This window comes from Pituophis catenifer, unplaced genomic scaffold (genome assembly GCF_029215685.1).
Source record: "Pituophis catenifer annectens isolate HBS135680 unplaced genomic scaffold, rPitCat1.0.hap2 SCAF_3, whole genome shotgun sequence".
Classification (NCBI taxonomy): Eukaryota; Metazoa; Chordata; class Lepidosauria; order Squamata; family Colubridae; genus Pituophis; species Pituophis catenifer.
Genome location: NW_027256883.1, coordinates 178,380,351 through 178,400,202, shown reverse-complemented (window position 1 = coordinate 178,400,202; position 19,852 = coordinate 178,380,351). Strand labels below are relative to the sequence as shown.

The 19,852-nt window shown below is 35.4% G+C and overlaps 1 protein-coding gene across 1 annotated transcript; it reads right to left on the bottom strand.

Moving 5' to 3' along the window:
- Positions 1-1,318: 1,318 nt before the first annotated feature.
- On the bottom strand, positions 1,319-19,486 carry LOC139314281 (bile acid receptor-like). Its single transcript, XM_070939865.1, has 11 exons — positions 19,172-19,486; positions 11,192-11,321; positions 8,447-8,809; positions 7,370-7,510; positions 7,044-7,171; positions 6,756-6,860; positions 6,244-6,343; positions 4,359-4,487; positions 4,077-4,181; positions 3,104-3,217; positions 1,319-2,607 (listed from the first exon to the last, which is right to left on the bottom strand). The coding sequence occupies exons 2-11, from the start codon at positions 11,253-11,255 to the stop codon at positions 2,369-2,371; spliced, it is 1,488 nt and encodes a 495-aa protein (XP_070795966.1). The 5' UTR covers positions 11,256-11,321; positions 19,172-19,486; the 3' UTR covers positions 1,319-2,368.
- Positions 19,487-19,852: the final 366 nt, after the last annotated feature.

Below are 19,852 nucleotides of genomic sequence, written 5' to 3'. Positions count from 1 at the left end.
AGGGCAATAGCATCTATAACCGAAAAGGTCTAAAAAAAATACTCTAGAATCATGCATAAAGATGACAGGCATGGGATCCCGTTCTCAGCCTCGACAATATGTTACTCTCGGACACATCACACGTTAAGACAAGTGACCAAAGGAGGTTGCGAGGCGCTGGGAAAGCGGAATGAAAATGCAGCCCTTAGGCCAGGAGACCCGTGCGTGAATGAATCTTTACCTCAAACTGCAGCACCGAGCGTAACGACCCCAAGCATTGGAACAAATTAAGAAGAAAAAGGCGGGAAATAAATCGACACAGGGCCGTGTGCAAAAGCGCGAGCCACAGATCGGCGGTTTAACGCCTTTTGCTTCAACTTCATTCGGGGAGGGGGAAGGGGTGGGGCGTCTGCCCAAAGATAAAGAATGATCGATATCTCGTTAATCAGAGATATCTACCTGCCCGCCTCGCAGGTAGACCGCTCTCCCGCTTTCCTTTCCGAAGACCCTCTTTCTCAGTTTGGCCCTTTCGCTTCTCATCCAAGAAACTACTTGGATGAGAAGTGAAACGTCTTCAAAGAAAAACCAGAAAGTCCAGTTGCCCTTTTGAAAAAAGCACCATGACAACCATGACCTGGATGACTGAGAATCTCCATATAGACAGTTGGACCTTATTTCACGTTTTGTTGATGAAGACAACAAAAGTCTTTACAAAAACCTAAACTGAAAGCGTTGTAGCGAATTGGACTGAACACTATGATAAGAACTAGGGGAAAATATGTTAACGCATGAGAAAGAACTGTGGCTTTGCAAACAGATGGCCGCCCCGGATTCAGTTTTGGAGAGCCGCCGATAGCTGGTCAGGGTAAACAAGCTTTCAGATGAGTAAGGCTACTCAACATTCGCAAATGGTGTCAGGAAATCAATCAAGGTCCCGCCATCCCTTGAGTCTAGAAATGGAGCGAGCCGATTTCATTGACGCCGAATTGGGAAGCACTAGAGAATCTGCGCGCAGCCAAATCAGATGTGCGGTGAATGTTTTTTCTACCAACAAAAAGAGCAATTAGGTGGTGTTTATTCGCAGAAATTTCAACTAGGAACTAACGGAACTTCTGAATGTACCATCCTGTAGCAGCAATCTGTGCTACTTGGTCTGTTTTATTTCTTCCAAATTTTGAAATAATGCAATTTTAAATTAGAGGACTACCATTTTAAATGTGTATAAATGTATTTTAGAAATAAAGATTTGTGATCCAATTAAGCATATAAAATATATTAATTTGCTACAGAAAATCAGATTTATAGTGCATTTATTAGACTTAAATATATACCTGAAAAATATTGCACTAAACAAAATTAAAAATATTAGCTTTATATTCAGATGTCATTTACACAATATTATTTTAGATATGAATAATTCTTAAATGCAAAGATAATATCTCCAATATAAAAACAGCAGATTTTAAGATATATATCTTTAAAGTTACAATAATAGAAATTAACAGGAAGCTTTTTTAATTGAGAAAGTATATCAAAAGATAAACTGGGGATTATTTAACACTATATTAATGTAAATCATTAATACCAGTCTAAATTAGCCTCTAGTACTAAAACATAAAATCCAAACAGATGGCAATGTCTACCCAAACATGACTGATGTTAATAAAGAGTAAGCAGGATGCAGCCTGCTTGGTTCTTGGATGGGAGATCAGAAAACTCCCAATGAAAATAAATCCCAAAGGAATGTAGTGACAGCACACTTCCATTATTGCTGAGAAGAAAACATTGTTGTCCATAGTAGTGTCCAGAAGCTAAATTCAACTCAATTTTTTTTATTTTATATACAGTATCCTTTTCAAATTCACTGGAAATCTTAGTTGTATTCACAAATGAAATCGTATTAATTTAAACTTTCAGTTTAAATTAAAGGTTAGCATGAGTGAGTTCTAAAATATACTTCTAAAATAGTCCATCTACAACATGACTTCACGTAGAGGTGAAATAATGTTAATAAATGTTAATATTTAATTATTGTAAGTATTCAGCTTTGGCAAACGAGATGAATTATAATATGATGTGAATGACATGGCTTGGGGACATGTATATATGAATGCATTATAACATCTAACGGTTTAAACAAATTTTACATATATCTTTTAAAATGCGGCAGTAACATTTTGTCAATAAATTGTACACATTTTCATATGTACCCAAAATGTATATGGGTTCTTTCACAACACAAGCTAATATTCTGAATAGTTATCATAACAGATTTATGAGATATAAGCCATTTAACATAAATGATTTCTTAAAATAAAAGGGTAAGAATTAAGGAACAGCATGTTTGAGAAAACAGTCCTTTGTAACAATTCATATAAGTAGCAATTTTTCAGTGCAAGTCCCACATTTCACAAAGTAAAGAAGTCAGCTTAGGATCCCTTGTTCTCCAAGTTACTAGTACTTCTGAGTGGTTGTGATTAAGTGTTCTAAGTTCAGTGAGCCGCCCTATGAGACGGGCAAAATGTTGTGGTTCTTCAGGGTGATAGATTTTTGAATATTTGTACAGAATTCCTAAAAAAGGTTCCTGGAGTTTTTCTACATGTTGCTTGTTTTTTAGGAGTGGTCGATCTGAAAAATATAACATTATTTTTTATAAATAAATACACTTGATTTTGTGTAAAACCAAATAACTGTCATTTCCAACTTGAACTGTTGTTAGGATATTTCAAAATTACACAGCAACTGAACCCCAACCAGTTTGTCTATCCTTATGACAGAATTCCTCTATTTGTGTTCTTATGTCAACTACCAGGCAATATCAGAAAGACAGCATTGGATTCTTAAATAGAAATCATGTTTTGTATGAGAATACTACTGTCTATAGTCTTGTGCTATTGGCTACAGATTTTCAAGAAATCTCTTATGCCCATTCAGGTAATGATTCTGCTAATTTCAGCAAAATAGGGATAATATAGTATTGTACCTTTTAAGAAGTAAATACTTAATTTATAAAAAAGACTTATTAAAGATTAATTAAAATGTGGTAATCCTAAAAGAGAAAAAATAAAATTTCTGTTTTCATTCTTAAAATTTGAACTTTGTTTTAAGTAATTGCTAAAGCTACCTGAAAAATACACAGTAGTTGCAACAAGTAATGCATACTCCGTTGCGGTCACATTAAGTTCTCCCATGCTTCTGTAGAAATAAAATAATGCGGTGATGAACTCCTCAGTTATACCTATAAAAAAAAACAGAAAATATCAGATGACAGCTAAATAATATATCATTGATTTATTTTTAACATAAATATTAGACTAAATATAAATGGGTAAAATTCATTAAGAAATGTTTTTGTGAAGAGGTTTGTGGGCATTTTAAATAAGTTAATGGTAGTAGACATATTAAAAATAAAGAATCATGTTAAAGGAATCAGAATGGTGAATAAAAAATCAGTGAAAATTACTATGTTCAGAGAAAAAAAGCAAAAGGTAAGCCTTAAAACTCAACAGAAAAAGCTTAAATGAAAAATGAAAAAACAAACTCTTTTTTTATATATAAAATAGACCACAATGGGTTCTACAGATAGTAAGAAGAAAATGTTTCCAAAATTAAACTTGAGAAAAGTAATGGTAGTCCTTCAAAGTTATATGAACATAAAATAATAACACCCACATTACCATCTCATCCACTAGTGTGGGAAGAATAAGAAAAAAACTACTAAACAATAGTTTCTTAATTGTACTGTATAATGATAATTTTAAGAAGTCAGTAAAAAAAAGTAGATCATGGAACATATTAACAATTGGGATATGAACTATGTGACAAACAAAGTGTGAAATTAAGAGGAAACATTTAACAAAGTAAAATAGACACTAGAAAAGAGTTACACAATGGTTGAAGTGGCCAAAGATCATTCCAGGATTCAAAAAAGTAAAAATGTACATGATGGATGTATCAAGATGCTAAATCCAAATAGTGAATTGGATGAAATAAAAAATATGACAGGGAGATACTTCATTATTAAAAATTCAATCGAAGAATTTTCAAGATATTTTAATATTTAGCTATTTATTAAATATATCACAATGCCCCGTTACCTGTTGTACTAGTAGATGTTGGACTTTCTTCTCTATGAGACATTTCTGTGGGATAAACACTTTTATTTTGGCCACATATAGTATGGTCAGAAAATTTTATATGATCTACAATAAAGAACAAAAAAAACCAATATTCTTTTTAAAATATTGTTAAGAGAATAAGTCAGACTACAAAAATATTGCTCGTTAGCAATATTGTTAGAAGAAAGGGTCATTCAAAAGAAAGGGCACGGATGGGCCACTTCATTATATATATAAAATAAAAAAAGTTTTAGAACTTACTTTCATGAAATGGTGCCTGATATTCAATTCCTTGTTCATTGTATAATTGTGCTGAGCGTAAAAACATGGCTTCAATTGTAGAACCTTTTAATAGTGCAATCTGATCATCATTGGCTAAGCTTTCAAATCCTATAGTGTAAAGAAATAGGTAAAATTAACACTAAGGAAAATTTACCTTTTACTTACCTTTTCTGAAAAGTTTTTTTATTTAAAAAAATCATATTAGAAGATTGTAATTTTTTTAGATTCCATCTCTTAAGATTTTACAGCCTCAGATATGAAAATTGTTGCTGGAAATATTCTGTTTCTCATCATAAAAGTTCTATGTTGGAGAAATCCAGAGGGAGGGGGAGGGAAGGTTAATGAACTTTCCAGGGAGCAAGCTAAAAGAGGTTAGCTTGTAAACTTTGCTAGCCCAGCAACATTCTTCCACTTGTAATTTGAAGAGAAGGAAAGGAGAATAGAAATTACTTTTTAGTCCCATTTAGCAGTGGTGGGATTCTACCAGTTTTACCCAATTCAGATGAACTGGTAGCGGCGGTGGCGGGAGGCTCCACTCACCCACCCAGACATCATCATGGACGCTCTGCGCATGCGCAGAAAGCTCTGCATGCGCAGAAATTGTGCACATGAGCAATGTGCACGAGTGACCGCGCTCACATTTGCAAACCGGTAGCAAAGATAAATCAATACCACTACTGCCACTTAGCCAATAGGAAACATCCAGAGCTATAGTAATCGTAGACATTCTGATACTGAATACTGTGACAAAAAAAATTGTGAATCTAAATAGGACCATTGCAGATATTTGAATTTTTTTTTTTAATTATTGTGCATTGTGAAAATGTAAAACTTAAACTTTAAATGTAGAGTTGAAAGGAATTCCAAATACTGAAGAAGCTTATGAAAGCGTATCAGGGGCTACTGATTTGCAGAAAGTGGAAAACTGGATAGTATCACTGCATCCCAGATCCAGCAGTGGAATGGTTAAAATTCATCAGGCTCATTGAAATGGACAGGTATGGCACATATTTAAACTGATTTTGATATCTTTGTCTAATTTGGGTCCCATCAAATATCTTAGACTACAATTATTGTTTTGCAATGTATGCAGTGTTAAGAATTATAGAAAGCATAACCAAAATATCAGAAAATGGGAAATGCTGACTAAATCAATTAATAGCAGTTTCCTTTGGGTCCAAACTTATTTATACTTGAACTAGAGCAGCAGTGTACAGAGGAGATGTTGAAAAGTTAAGAAAGCAGCACAACTGAAGCTTTTTAGAAAGCATTAATACTGCATACACATATAAAGGGGTGTGGCCTTGATTACACTGCCACAAGCACCATATTGACTTTTTTGACCCACTATGAATGCCACTAGAGTAGATGATATCAGTGTCAATTCAAGATCTAATGGACAAGATGTGGATAGACATTTAAATTCCATAGTAATAGTGGCTATTTGCAGGAACAGAAATAAATGGAAAACAGGATGAACAGCTAGAATGAATACAGAACACTGATAAACACATAAGTGAGGGGAGAAAAGAGTTTTGGTAAGAAGATGTTCAAGTGGATTTGGAAAGAAGTCTTTATATGTTTTCAGACCTTTGATGCAAATTGCTTATGCTGGCAGAAAACAACTATTTTTTTTTCAAATAAAACGAATTTGCATGAAGTAAGGAAATCCTGTAGTTTGCCACTGTACTCTAGGATGTTTTGGTAATATCTCACCTTCCAAATCCAGTTAAGTGCTGCCACCTGGGGCCATGGAGATTAATTTGGTATAAAGTCATATACCCGAAGTTAGTACATATTTTGAGTCAGCTAAAGAGATTGATCAGAACTAGTTTGTATTAAATGCTGTATTAAAAAATATTACCTGGGAGTCTTTTTGTAAAATCTACTAGGATCTGCACATGAACCATTGCTGTTTCAGAAAGACGTAGAAAATTCTCTTCAGGATTAGTATTTTCCTGTAACTAATTAAAAATATTTAAAATGAGCCTATATGCCATTTGAAACTTGAAATACCACATCTAATAAAAATAATGGTAAAGGTTTCCCCTTTCTAGAAGTGTCTGACTAAGAGCCGAGGGAGCCAGCATTGCCAAAAGACATTTGCATAGTCATGTGGCCAAGGCACATGGAACGCTGTTATCTTTACTTTCCCACCAAAGTGGTATCTATTTATCTACTTGCATTTGCATGCTTTCGAACTGCTAGGTGGACAGGAGCTGGAGCTGGTGATCACCACTCTGTGTGGCCCTTGGATCTTGAACCAGGCCTTCAGCTTTTCAGCTTTCCAGCTGACAAGCTCAATGTCTTTAACTGCTGAGCTATCACGCCCCTTCTCAAAAAAAAAAAAAAAAATCTTAATGTATGAGCACATACAAACTTTTTTGCTTCCTCCATTGGAATTGTGCATTTTTGGTGAGCAACCAAAATATGATCAATGAGTTCATGTTCTGCAGGAGTAAATTCCATTCTCTCCTGGACCTTTGAAAAAAAGTTATGGCTTTACTTCAATGCCAAATACTATAATTAATATGTTTTTATAATTTATGTTATATTATATGTAATATATTACATTATATAAATATAAATAATAATATAATTAAAACATATATATATATATAAAACATTAAAAAATATATAAAAACATGTGAAATATGACCCTACTTTTAAAGGTTTGGTTGTTGAAGATACATGCTTGCTGTCCATTCCCTCATCTTCCATTTTGATGTTGCAAAGGAAACTACTTTTTTTTCTAAGTCGTTTTGATTTACATTGGACTTCAGTTAGCAAACCTATAAGAATTTACACCAAAATTCATAAGCATATTTAAGAACTGTGTTGATATTTAAGTTACATTGTAAAATATGTGGCACTGTTGTAAACCACATAAATTAAAATTGTATTAACAATTACTATATTTGGTTAATTTATTCCATGATATGAACTAAGTAGCACATCAGAAACCAGAGATAAGTAGTTTTGGCACTCACATTCTGCCAGCATTCCCACAGCTTTACATTTCTTTAGGCGACATTCCTGACACTTCCTCCTCATATACATATCCATTTCACAATGACCTCCACTCTTGCATCTGTATATTGCATTTTTGGTGATGCTCCGCCGAAAAAATCCTTGCAACAATTATTTCAGATTAAGACAAATAATAAAGAAACTATACATCAGCAATTTACTGTACTTTAATTTGTAGTGTTCAATATACTAAAGTAATATATTGCAGAAAAATGGCATGTCAACAAATAAATTAATTTTTTTTTACAAATCTAAAATAGAATTTTCTTAAAAGGAAATGAGCTCCATTGAAATGAGCTCCATTAGGTCTTAGTTTTGAATTACATGGATGTTATAAGTAAAATATGATAATATTGTCATTAAGGTAATTATCTCCATTGTTATAGCTTACAATGATTTATAATAAGAGACATTTTAAAAGCTTAGAAAGGCCTATTCCGCTTACCATCACCTCATGTCAAGAGTAGGCTGAATTTCTGAGTATGTTCATTACAAACTTAATCTGAAGATTATCTGGTATTTCCCTCTGAATAGAAATTTTCACTGCCTTTGAAATTCAGTAAGAAAATTTGCTTATTGAACTTCAGGGGTGATGAAAATTTGAATGTCAATGACTTGCATGTCAGTGCTAGGCCTGATCAGTGCAATTGGCAGGGACCAAATTGCTGAAGACTGTATTGAGGGGGAAATATCAGACAATCTCCAGATTAAGTTTGTTCATCTTCAGTACGCTCATTACTTTATTTTCTGAATAACCCCGAACTTCCTGCTTTTGATTTTTACTCCTGCAACTCTAATACCATTGAACTACCTAAAGTCCATTGATTTTTACCAAATGTCATTTGCAATTTAATAGAACATAATTTGCTTCCTATAATATGCTTAGACATTACAATCCTGTAATTTTCAGTACCAATCTTTGTCCCATTATCTTTTTAACTCCTCTCCTATATTTTGAATAATCAGTATTTGGCACTTCATTCCTAAACCTTTCATATGCCAGGCCCACTTAAGATACAATATTCTTTTCTTACTACCTTTACAGCCTTCACAGGTGAGTGCATTGTAATGATATCCTGAAGCCTTGTCTCCACAGACCACGCAGAGTTCTTCTTGCCCTTTTATTCGTAAGGCAGAATGGTTAAGCCTGGGTCGTTTCTGTCCAATATATCCTCCCCCTTCATGATGGGCACCCATGCAGGTGGGTTTACTGAGTTCACAATTATTGATGATGTATTGACCATCGCTGAACTGAGAGTCCAAGCTATATGAATTGTAATGAGTCTGTGGAGACGGTGTCTGTAATACTGGAGGGAACTGAACAGTTGAATATTGGCAGTAAGGAGCAGCTTGGAAGTCAAGGTCTTGCACCGGATAACTGATATGTTCTGGTAAGATATCTGGATTGTTTTGGAAAAAAAAAAATCACAATTTAGAATTTGACATGTTTAATTGTAAACTGATGTAATATTTCTACATCTAACTAAAATTTTGCTATTTGATTTAAAAAACCAACCTCCGCATCTGAGTTATATATTTGCCACCCATCTTGTATCCAAAGACTCTAATGGTTGAAGTTAACCATATAGAAAACACATCCCAAAAGGATAGGAAAAAAAAGGAAGAAACAGAGTGAATGACATTTTCATTTTATAATGACCAACTGGGAATTAAGCATATTGCTAGAATTATTTTCAGTTTTGGAATCTGCTTTTATTTATTTATTTATTTATTTTTAAATTTGTATACCGCCCTTCTCCCTGAGGACTCAGGGTGGTGAACAGCCAAGTAAAAACATAAACTACAAACATTAAAATACAATTAAAAAGATATATATAAATTTAGCCCCATGATTGAAAACAATAACAGACAATTAAAAACATTTTAAAAAGTGTTAGGCCAGCCTGGCTTGCTGGAAAAAGGTTTTAAGGGCACGGCGGAAGGCACTGAGGTCTTATCTCTGGGGGCAGCTGATTCCAGAGGGTAGGTGCCCCACAGAGAAGGCCCTCCCCCTGGGGGTCACCAGCCTACATTGTTTGGCTGATGGCACCCCGAGGAGGCCCTCTCTGTGGGAGCGCACAGGTTGATGGGAGGCCATCGGTAGCAGCAGGCGGTCTCGAAGATAACTAGGTCCTATGCCATGGAGCGCTTTAAAGGTGATAACCAACACCTTGAAGCGCACCCGGAAGACCACTGGGAGCCAGTGCAGCTCACGCAGGAGAGGTGTTGTATGGGAGTGCCATGCGGCTCCTGTGACTACCCATGAGGCCGCATTCTGGACCAGTTGGAGCCTCCGGGTGCTCTTCAAGGGAAGCCCCATGTAGAGAGCGTTGCAGTAGTCTAGGCGAGAGGTGACTAGGGCATGAGTGACTGTGCACAGGGAATCCTGATCAAGAAAGGGCCGCAACTGGCGAATCAGGCGAACCTGACAGAAAGTCCCCCTGGCTACAGCCATCAGATGTTCCTCCAAGGACAGCTGCGTATCCAGGAGGACTCCCAGATTGCGCGCCCTCTCCGCGGGGGCCAAAGACTCGCCCCTGATAGTCAGTGATGGAGTCAACTGACTATATCGGGATGCCGGGAACCACAGCCACTCAGTCTTGGAAGGGTTGAGCTTGAGCCTGTTCCTCCCCATCCAGATCCGCACAGCCTCCAGGCACTGGGACATCACTTCATGGGTATCGTTGGGGTGGCCTGGGGTGGAGATGTACAGCTGGGTGTCATCAGCGTACTGATGGTACTTCACCCCAAAGCCACGGATGATCTCGCCCAGCGGCTTCACATAAATGTTGAACAGAAGGGGCAAGAGGACCGACCCCTGAGGCACTCCATATATAAGAGGCCTCGAGGTCGACCTTTGCCCCCCTGCCAACACGAACTGCGACCAGTCTGAGAGAAAGGAGGAGAACCACCGTAACACGGTGCCCTCCATCCCCAACTCTTCCAACCGGTGCAGCGTGATACCATGGTCGATGGTATCAAAAGCCGCTGAGAGGTCTAACAGGGCCAGAACAGAGGAGCAACCCCTGTCCCGAGCCCTCCAGAGATCATCTACCAACGCGACCAATGCCGTTTCTGTGCTGTGCCCGGGCCTGAAACCCGACTGGAACGGATCTAGATAAGACGTTTCCTCCAGGTACTGTGGAAACTGTCGTGTGACCACATTCTCGACAACCTTCGCCACAAAGCGAAGGTTGGAGACAGGACTTTTAGGAACTCCTGTAGACAATACATCCTTTTCTGAAGAATTCATCTTTGTTTTTATAGAATTAAAGTAAACTGAATTTTACAGTACAATCATTAATATATTTACTTTAAAACACTTCTCCTTTGGTAACTGTTCTTGTGGTCATGTAATCAATTTTCCCAGGAACACTGTTCTATTGAAGGGCTATGGGAGGAGAATCTTCTGCTTAAAGGTGTCCTATACTTGAAGGAGATTCAATCCCCAGTGATTTTAAAAATATAATCCAGGAAGGACCTAAACATTGTCTATCAAGACTAAATATCTGAATAACAATGCAGCATTTTTTAAAGTACAAAAAATGTCATTCATAAAAGATTTTAAGAAGAATTAATGCCTTAAAATATTCATCTTCATTATCTTTGAATTGAATGTGTACTAGGGGGGATTATTTTTGACTCTCTCAAATCTAAAATGGCATCCCAGATGACCTTTCAATATTCTTCATATATGATCCAGAACATGTATTTAACAATTGCAGAAATTCTTGTTTTCATTAATACACGTATTTTATGGATAATTTCTCTGTTTTACTCACCATAATACTGTATTGGCTCACTAAGGCAGTATCCATCAGATACTGTTACAAAGGTATTTGCCATGCTCTGTTCCAGTTCCACTGCTTCATTCAATACAGATATAGTTGTCCTTTCAAAAAAAAATCAGACCTGAAGAAAGGGATTGCATTTAATTATTTTATAGTTCAAGAGCCAAGATTTTGCTGCCAAAATGGAAGATTTCTAGAAGCAATTTATAGGGAGAAAATATGCTGAAAAGAAGAAATGGAAAAAGCAATCCTATGAAGATCTCTAAAGTATAATTTAGTCAACCAAATACATTTGATTAAAATCTTTATCAGGCCTCCTGATTAAAAACTGTTATTCTGTGTAGATGTGTTTTGTGTGTAGATGAACTATGAGGACATCATTTCATTGCAAAGTGAGCATACAGATAACAGACCTTGTTGTTTTGTTATATATTGTCTGTAAAAGTTTAAACTAAGTATGTTGGAAATATAAATTATGTAGTATAACTTATTTTTGTTCCTAAAGAAGACCTCCTTTCCACACAATACCTTTCTAATAAATTTCCTTCTCAAGTCATGCTTATAAGTTTGGTGTTTTATGATTATGGGTTTGGTATTTTATGATTCTTGGAAACCTCTGCCTCACAGATTCTGCTGCTAAAATTTGGTAATAAACTTCTTACTAATGCTGACATGAGTCATAAAGGTCTCGAATGGAATTGATATTTTATAGTGTAATGTGCCTAATTTCCTTACAAAAACAAAAACAACAGACCACCCATGACAGTAGTAGCAGATGAACTCTTCTACCTCCTCCCACTCTGGTGATGTTATCCAATTTAGTTGCCAGATATTAGCTACCAGAGAGAAAGAAAAAGAGAGAGAATTAAACATTCTGGTCACAATAGTTTTTAAATCTGCCATAGGAAATGGAAAAAGCCAACACTATCTGGAAGTTTGGAAGTCAAGAAAATATCCTGATTATTCCTATACTTAGAAAACATTCCTATACTTAGAAAACATTCCTATACTTAGAAAAAATCAACATAAAGACTGAAACAAACAAAAATGCTAATTATATATACCATATAGAAAAGAAAGACTGATAAGGATCAGAAATCCTTGAAATAATTTGGAATTTTGAGAAGAACTGAGCAGTAGAAGATTAGATTTCCTGGCAGCATAGCAGATTCTGTCTGTTTCAAAGAAAGTTAATTCTCAAATTGGTATCCAAACTTCTCTACTAAATCCTAAATAATTTGAAACTTACTATATCAGCGGTCACCAACTGGTGGTCCATGGACCACTGGTGGTCCTCGAGAAAATTTTGGTGGTCCGCAGAAAAATTATTTGCATTTTTTATATTGAACTGAAGCGGGGGATAGAAACCCCTGATTCAGTGCAATATAAACTTAAACTACAGGCCCTGGGCCGGATACGTGCAATGAACGTTTGTGTTGCTGCAGAGAGTCTCCCCCTTAGGGGTCTTTTTGTGTAGGTCGGAGGGGGACATAAATTCCAACTTGGGGACTGCTTCAGTCTCCTGGTGTGGGGCTTTGGGCGAAGGCTAGAGGGAAGTGCCGCTGGTGGCAAAGAGCTGGAAGGCCTTGTTCCAGTGGGACTGCATGATGGCCTGGAACTGGCTGACCATCTCAGCCCACTGAGCCTCCAGGCACCGGTACCTGACCTTGCACTCCCCTCTGCTTGGAAAGCCTCTGCTTGTAGTCTTCAGTGAAGTGCTTCTGCTGAGCCTCATTTTTGGTCAGATCCAATTTGAACTGAGCCAACTATTTTGCCAACTCTTTCTTATGGTGGCTGCTTAGCTCCAACAACTGCTTCCTATTGGGGCTCTAAGGATCCTGGGCAGGCAGGATCGGCTGGAAGGGGAAGGGCGAGTAGAGGCCAGCGAAGTGCCCCTCAATGTGAGTGACATCAAGTTGGCCACGCCCACCCAGTCACACGACCACCTAGCCATGCCCACCCAGCAGTCATTTGGCGGATTATATTAGTGGTCCACGGGATTTAAAATTATGAATTTAGTGGTCCCTGAGGTCCAAAAGGTTGGGGATCACTGTACTATATCACATGATGCAAAATAGTATCTGCTACATCTGAAAAATAATTACAGAAAAAGTTTGAATTTTATTATTTTTTTTCTCCAAGTAATAATTAAGATCTATAATGTTAGATTTCAACTGACCAAATTAGAATCTGAAATTAAAGAAGATGGGTTGTTTTGTGTCAGTATACTGTTGATTGTAAGGAAATAGAGGGTAAGATTTTAAATGTAGCATATAATTCTTTATTTGCTTACTAGTTCTTTTTATTAAAATATTATAATTTGACCATTAATTTGACCAATATTTCATTGTTGGTTATAGTTCAAAAGATATATAGAATAATAGACTAAAGTAAAATACAAATAAATAACATTTTAAAAACTTGAAGCAACTATAATCATTATACATACAGCAATAGACATTTTAGGACCTTTACATTGTTCCAGAAAGTAGACTCATTGGCATCTACTATACAAGAATCTAGGCTTTTAGTTTTAAAAAATTGCAAATTGAATTGGCATGTTTAACTTTTTGACTTCTTAAGAGTTAGAAAGATTGAAAAACAGTTCCATGGCACCTGAAACCTTTGTTTACAGATTCTTGAAAGATATTTCTAACTTGTAAGCCTTGCTTCCACAGTCATCTCTTCCCCTCTTCCAGTACAAGGTAGCAAAAAGTGAAAAGGTATGGCATGGTTGGAATGCTGCCACTTGTTATCTGTTTGTAAATATTTGTTTGAAACAGAGGCAACTAGATGAATCATGAAAACTTTATCAGTAAGATCAGTAGGGCATGAACCAATCAACCTGTTTTAATCAGAAAATACACATTTTTATAAGTTAACATTGTGTGATTTTTGTCTCAAATTAATTCTGAATATAGAATAACTGAAGAAAACTACACTTTCTCTAAACAACTCATGCAGAGGTACAAAGGTAATAATTGTGTCTTCAATCAATTCTTTCCTCTATAAGATTCTTCTACTATAGGATTCATGAATTGTGACTCAGAGGTTAGATGTGTTCGCCACCTTCAGTGCAAATGCCAAAGGCTCTCCAATAGTTAACATAAACTATACTTTTAATGTGAGTGGAGGAAAATACATAAATATGCAGAGATTAATCCAGAGTAGGCATAGTTAATGTAATTATATTTTTAATTATGTATAACTTGAATCAAATTTAGATTTTATCCTGGCTCAGTTTATTTTCATGGGCCCATATATTTTTTGAAATGTGGAGCTTGAAATATTACTCAAAGGCCACTTTTATTTTTCAGAGGAAAATAAAAGGAAAAAAAAATGAGTAGACAGAAAATGTCTGTCTTGTTTCATCATGACATTAAAAAGAAGGCCAGAATGTTGTTTTCATTGTCAACAAACTTTCATACATACAAGCCTGGACAAACTGTGTTTTTAACAAATTTTTATTGTGGATTTGGTCTGCTTGAAATAAGGAATTTTATATAGGAACTTTTTTTGATTTTTCACAAGTAGCTTCATTTTTTAAAATCAAAACATCAGTTATGGCAGGCTGAAATGATGAAATGATAAAATGATGAAATGACACTTTTGGAGACTAGTTAAGAAGACTATTTATTTTGTTGTATTTTAGAGAAATTTTTAATTCTGATTTATGTCTTAAATTTGAATCCCTAATTAAAAGTAACCACAGTTCTGGGTTTCTACCTAATAATAAACGGTTGTTAATTTAAAATAGAAGCAAGTTTACAAATACGTTTAATAGCTGCGCCAGAAGAGAAGAAGATTGATTGAGATTGATTGTTTGGGTATGTAATTATAATTTAAACCATAGCTGCCCATTTTATTAAAATACAGTGATTATTGTTTTTAAATTTGTGTTTAATAACCAATCTTGTCTATCCATTTGTGGCAAAATTGAAGTAAATATAAGCATCCTTTTTCTGAATATCCTGGGAACAGAACAGATGGGTGGAAAGTAGGGAGCCACAATAGTTTGCATAAGTAGCAGGGGCAGCCTTCAAAATATAGAATTTTAGATCAATATTTTGCCAGTTAACAAATTTATGCTGTGTTTGTAATAGCAATTTGAATAGCTGGCACACTGTATAGGTTAATAACTATTTTAAAATAGTTTCTTTTGGTCCATGAAGCAGCATAAAAGTACGCTATAATAATTTACTCTATTACAACAGCTGAGCTCTAATCTTGCTGAATAACAAGGCCAATGGGTGGTGTGTGATCCTCATACAAATTTAATGTAAAACAAGTCAAAGCAATTTGTTGATTTCCTGTCAGTAGAAAAAACATTGCCCTGTTGCTGTCTCTGATGTTGGGCTTAATCTGAGACAGGAGTTGAGTTTTGATAGAGCGTTCAACTCATGGCTTTAACTCCCTTTCAAATTCTGATCCATGGAATTGATAGAGGAAAATAGGACAAATTCTTTACCAAAGCCACTGCCTACCCCATACATCCCATACTACCCCATACTGAGGAGTCTAGAGCATGGGGCAACTTCAATTTACTCAGTCCAATGGATCACATCCCAGGGGATAAACAATTTCCCAGTAAATAGCTCTGGGTTATCTGTGTCACCCAACTCCCATGGACAATGAAATGGCTGACTGGGAAGGTTCAACTTTCCCCCTACTTCTTTTTCTACCATCATGGTTTCAAGTCCTGGAAGGAGTAGGCAAGAGAAAAGGGTGCAAAAAAAAAAAAAAAAAAAAAAAACCCTAGGAAAGCAGGGGAAAAAGTCCCCAACTGTCATCTTGAAAAACACTCTGAAAGAAAGCAAATTGCAAGGTACCATGTCACTGTCTTAAATGGAAAGAAATTATCTGATGTTCATGAACAATTCCCTCAGACAGAATTGCTTACTGTACAAACTGCCTGTTGGGGCCTTTTCTTTTTTCATGAGCCTAGCTGTCATACATGAGACCACTAGATCCATGGAATTATATAGTCTGTATAATTCTTGATTATTGCTCTGTGAACCATATTCATCACACAAGTAGGAACTGGATACCTGACACTTCCTGCTGCCCAAACAAAAACACTTTTCTTTGGAAGCTGACTTTCCAAGTAATATTTCCATTCTGCATAACCTTTTTATGTGTGCATAATCACACATCTAACTTTCCTTCCATGTTTCTGAGCGGTGCATGAAAGATTTACTTTTGATTTAAAGGCAATGAAAGCTACCACTAAATCCAGGGGCTAGATGGAGAGATCTCATGCATGGAATTTTCTTTTTTGAACTGTCTGAGGAGAACAAGTGCCACAGAGCCTCTATTCCTACTCTACCCCTTATTCCTCTGTAATATAAACTTCAGAAATCAATACTAGAACAGAATGGAAAAGCTGGTATAGGGAACTAAACTGGGAAGGGGAAAATTGTGAAAAGTTATCTTTTTCTTTGTCATCAAAGGAAACATTTATTGGCATTTCTGCATTTAGAAGAAAGCTTCACAAAAAATGGCTTTAAATTTGCTTCAAGTAAAGGTGGATATAGTTGTGATAAGGGTGCAATTGGGCTTATTCATGTAGGAAGCTTACAAATTAAAGTCCCCTACAGGTTAAATAGGATCCATTCATTTTCATACAAAAGAAGCAAAATAAATGCTTATAGATGCTTATTCTATACTAATCTTAATATTTTAACATTCAAAAGTGATGAATGTTACTAAAAATCTCATGGCAAAAATTATTTTTTGCAAAGATACTGTGCAGCTGTTAACTATTATAAATGGCAATAAAAATGTAATGGTTGCTTTGTTGCACAATTTAGAGCATAGGCCTCGCAGGAGACCCCCCAGGGAGTATTTCAGAATGTTTGAATTGACAGTACATTAACATCTATCGTAAATATTTTGACAGTAGTGTCAAAAGGGAAATTTCTTGACCAGAGAGAATTTTAGGAATTTCAGCTGAAAGTCTTCCTACATTTCTCTAGTGCACTTATTTCCTGGGAAAAAAATCTAAGGTTGCAAAACCATCAGATTTGGGCAAAAGTTTCAAATCTTGATTTGGATTTTGTCCTAACTCTTTCTTCAGACCCTGATATATAAAAATAACTATTGCCGTCATATAAAAATTTAATTTTACATAGACAATTTTATTATTTCTAATGGACTTTAAAGTTTTTCAGCGCTTTACCATTAAGGCTTCATAATGACAACAGAAATATGAAGAATTGATGAATATGTCATCAATAATGTTTCAGGAACTTATTATTTTGCGTTGTTTAATGACTTTGCTATATTTTCCTTTACATGCTACTAAGACTTTTAAAACTTTAAAATATGACTAAATTTAAGACTGCTATTATAAAGACACATATTTGAAAATGAATTCCTCTGAAGATTTGAGTCATTTGAAATGATGGAAAATCTACATAGAAAATTATCTGTAGAAATAAAATAAATCTATATGACCTGCCATGCATGGCAACTTCTTTCTCATACACACACACACAAACACACATGCACACATTTATTGTATGTAATGGTTTGTAGTTATGAGTATTACATACATGCATACATCATCATACACATTTTCTCAAACTTTTGAATATGTAGTAGAGCCTTCAGCAAGCTTTATTTTAAAGCAAATATGTTAACAATAAGGAATAAATTAATTGAACACATCCACAACTATTTGCATTCATGACTATATTGCAATACATTTCATATGTGAGATTTCTCTCGCTTTCTCTCCATCTAAATAATTCCCCAGTACTATTTTAGTAAAATAGAAACATTATTGCATCTATTTCATATGCTCAAAGGATGTTTCCAGCAGGTTTTATTGATACTGAACGTGCTGAGAAATATATTTCTCTGACTCCCGCAATCAATAGGATATCAATATAGATATCTGCTCACTGATACTAATATTAATCAAAACCACAGTGATTAATACGATCATTACGATGCCGAATTTCCATATAGGTACTTTTTTAAGTGTTATCACTGCGGAGAGAAACAATTATCAAAAGTTACCTTTAGAGATGGAAAGTGTAAGCAAATGAAATGAAAGTGAAATGTTCCAGTGAAAATAAATGGGTGTTTTTCTACTTGGACATTCCAGTCATAATTTAGTTTAGATTATATATTAGGAAGAATATCACAAAAATATTCCCATTGTAACAGATTCTAATGTTTTGTAAAGGCAAATATAGTTCTATTTAAAATAGAAATATAAATATTGCTACCATTTTATTATCACAAAATGTGAATGCCTACATGTTGTAGTCCTATGTTTGTATCTAATAATTCTATTTACCAAGATTAGTTTGTGTATTTCATTAGTGGTTTAGAATGGAAAGATGCACCATTTTTCTTTTCAGTGTGTTTAATTAATTTATTGTTAAACATAATATTGCTATGGTTAGTTTACTAATTCACTTTGTTTCAAAAGATGGAACAGGCAAGCAGAGTAACTTAAAAAGCAATTTAATATCTTATCTTTAAAAGACTAGAATGTTTATTGCATCAATGTAATATAACACAATATCCAATTCTCAAATAATAGGAGCCAAGGCAAGTAATTCATATGTGGATGAGAATTAAATAAGCGCCAACAGTCTTTTCATTGAAAGACAATATAGATGATATGCCCATTAAGTAAAGTTGAAAGCCCTGCTTCGATAGATAGATAGATAGATAGATAGATAGATAGATAGATAGATAGACAGACAGACAGACAGACAGACAGACAGACAGACAGACAGAGACACAGACATTCCCACATTCTCACACTATTTCTAACCAAGAAAATAATTAAAATGAAAAGAAAGTAAAAGCAAATGAATAGCTAAATCTTTCATCATAATTAAGTTCTGCATTTTGAAAGTCACATGACAAACTTGACATAATGACTCTAAAGTATAGCATTTATTTTTTTAAAAAATGGACAATTCTCAGGCAAAAGTGAATAAAATTACTTACACCACTTCGTTCCAGGGAACTATCCTCTTATAGTCCCTTTTTTCAGTCCTCTTACAGTCCCTCTTTTCAGTCCTTCTGGAGCAAAGAGGTTTTTCAGTATTTATCTGTTTCTTTGCACTCACTTTGGCTCCAAATGCATTACAGAGCGGCACTTCACTCTATCTTAGAGACACAAGCTTCCCACACAGCCATCCCCAGGGTCAAAGCAAGGGCAGCTGCAAGATCACATAAATCAAACAATAACTGAATCATCAGGGACAGAGGCCATCAGGATCTACACGTCACATTTTCCCAGCAATCTCTGGAGCCAGCTCTCTCAACTTTTTGGTTGTCCTGATTCAGAGTTTGACATATGCTCGGTTTTGATTGCTTCACACTGTTAACATAGCACGTTACCAGCACAGACTGTCTGCACCTTTTCATGGAAAGGCAAACAGCAAGCAGAATGCAATATAGTGAACAGAATTTAAGACTAGAAATAGAGAGGCAGGATTCTGACTTCTACTCAGATAACATTGGGCTAATTGTTATTTATTTCACATCATCATTCAGAGTTGAAGGAGATGGGTAGACCATATGTTTGTTTAGAATGAACAGAGGATTAAAAAGTAATAAATAGATAACAAAATACTTATTCCTGCCATGCTCTTTTTATAATTATCCTGTCCCATTCATAGATTT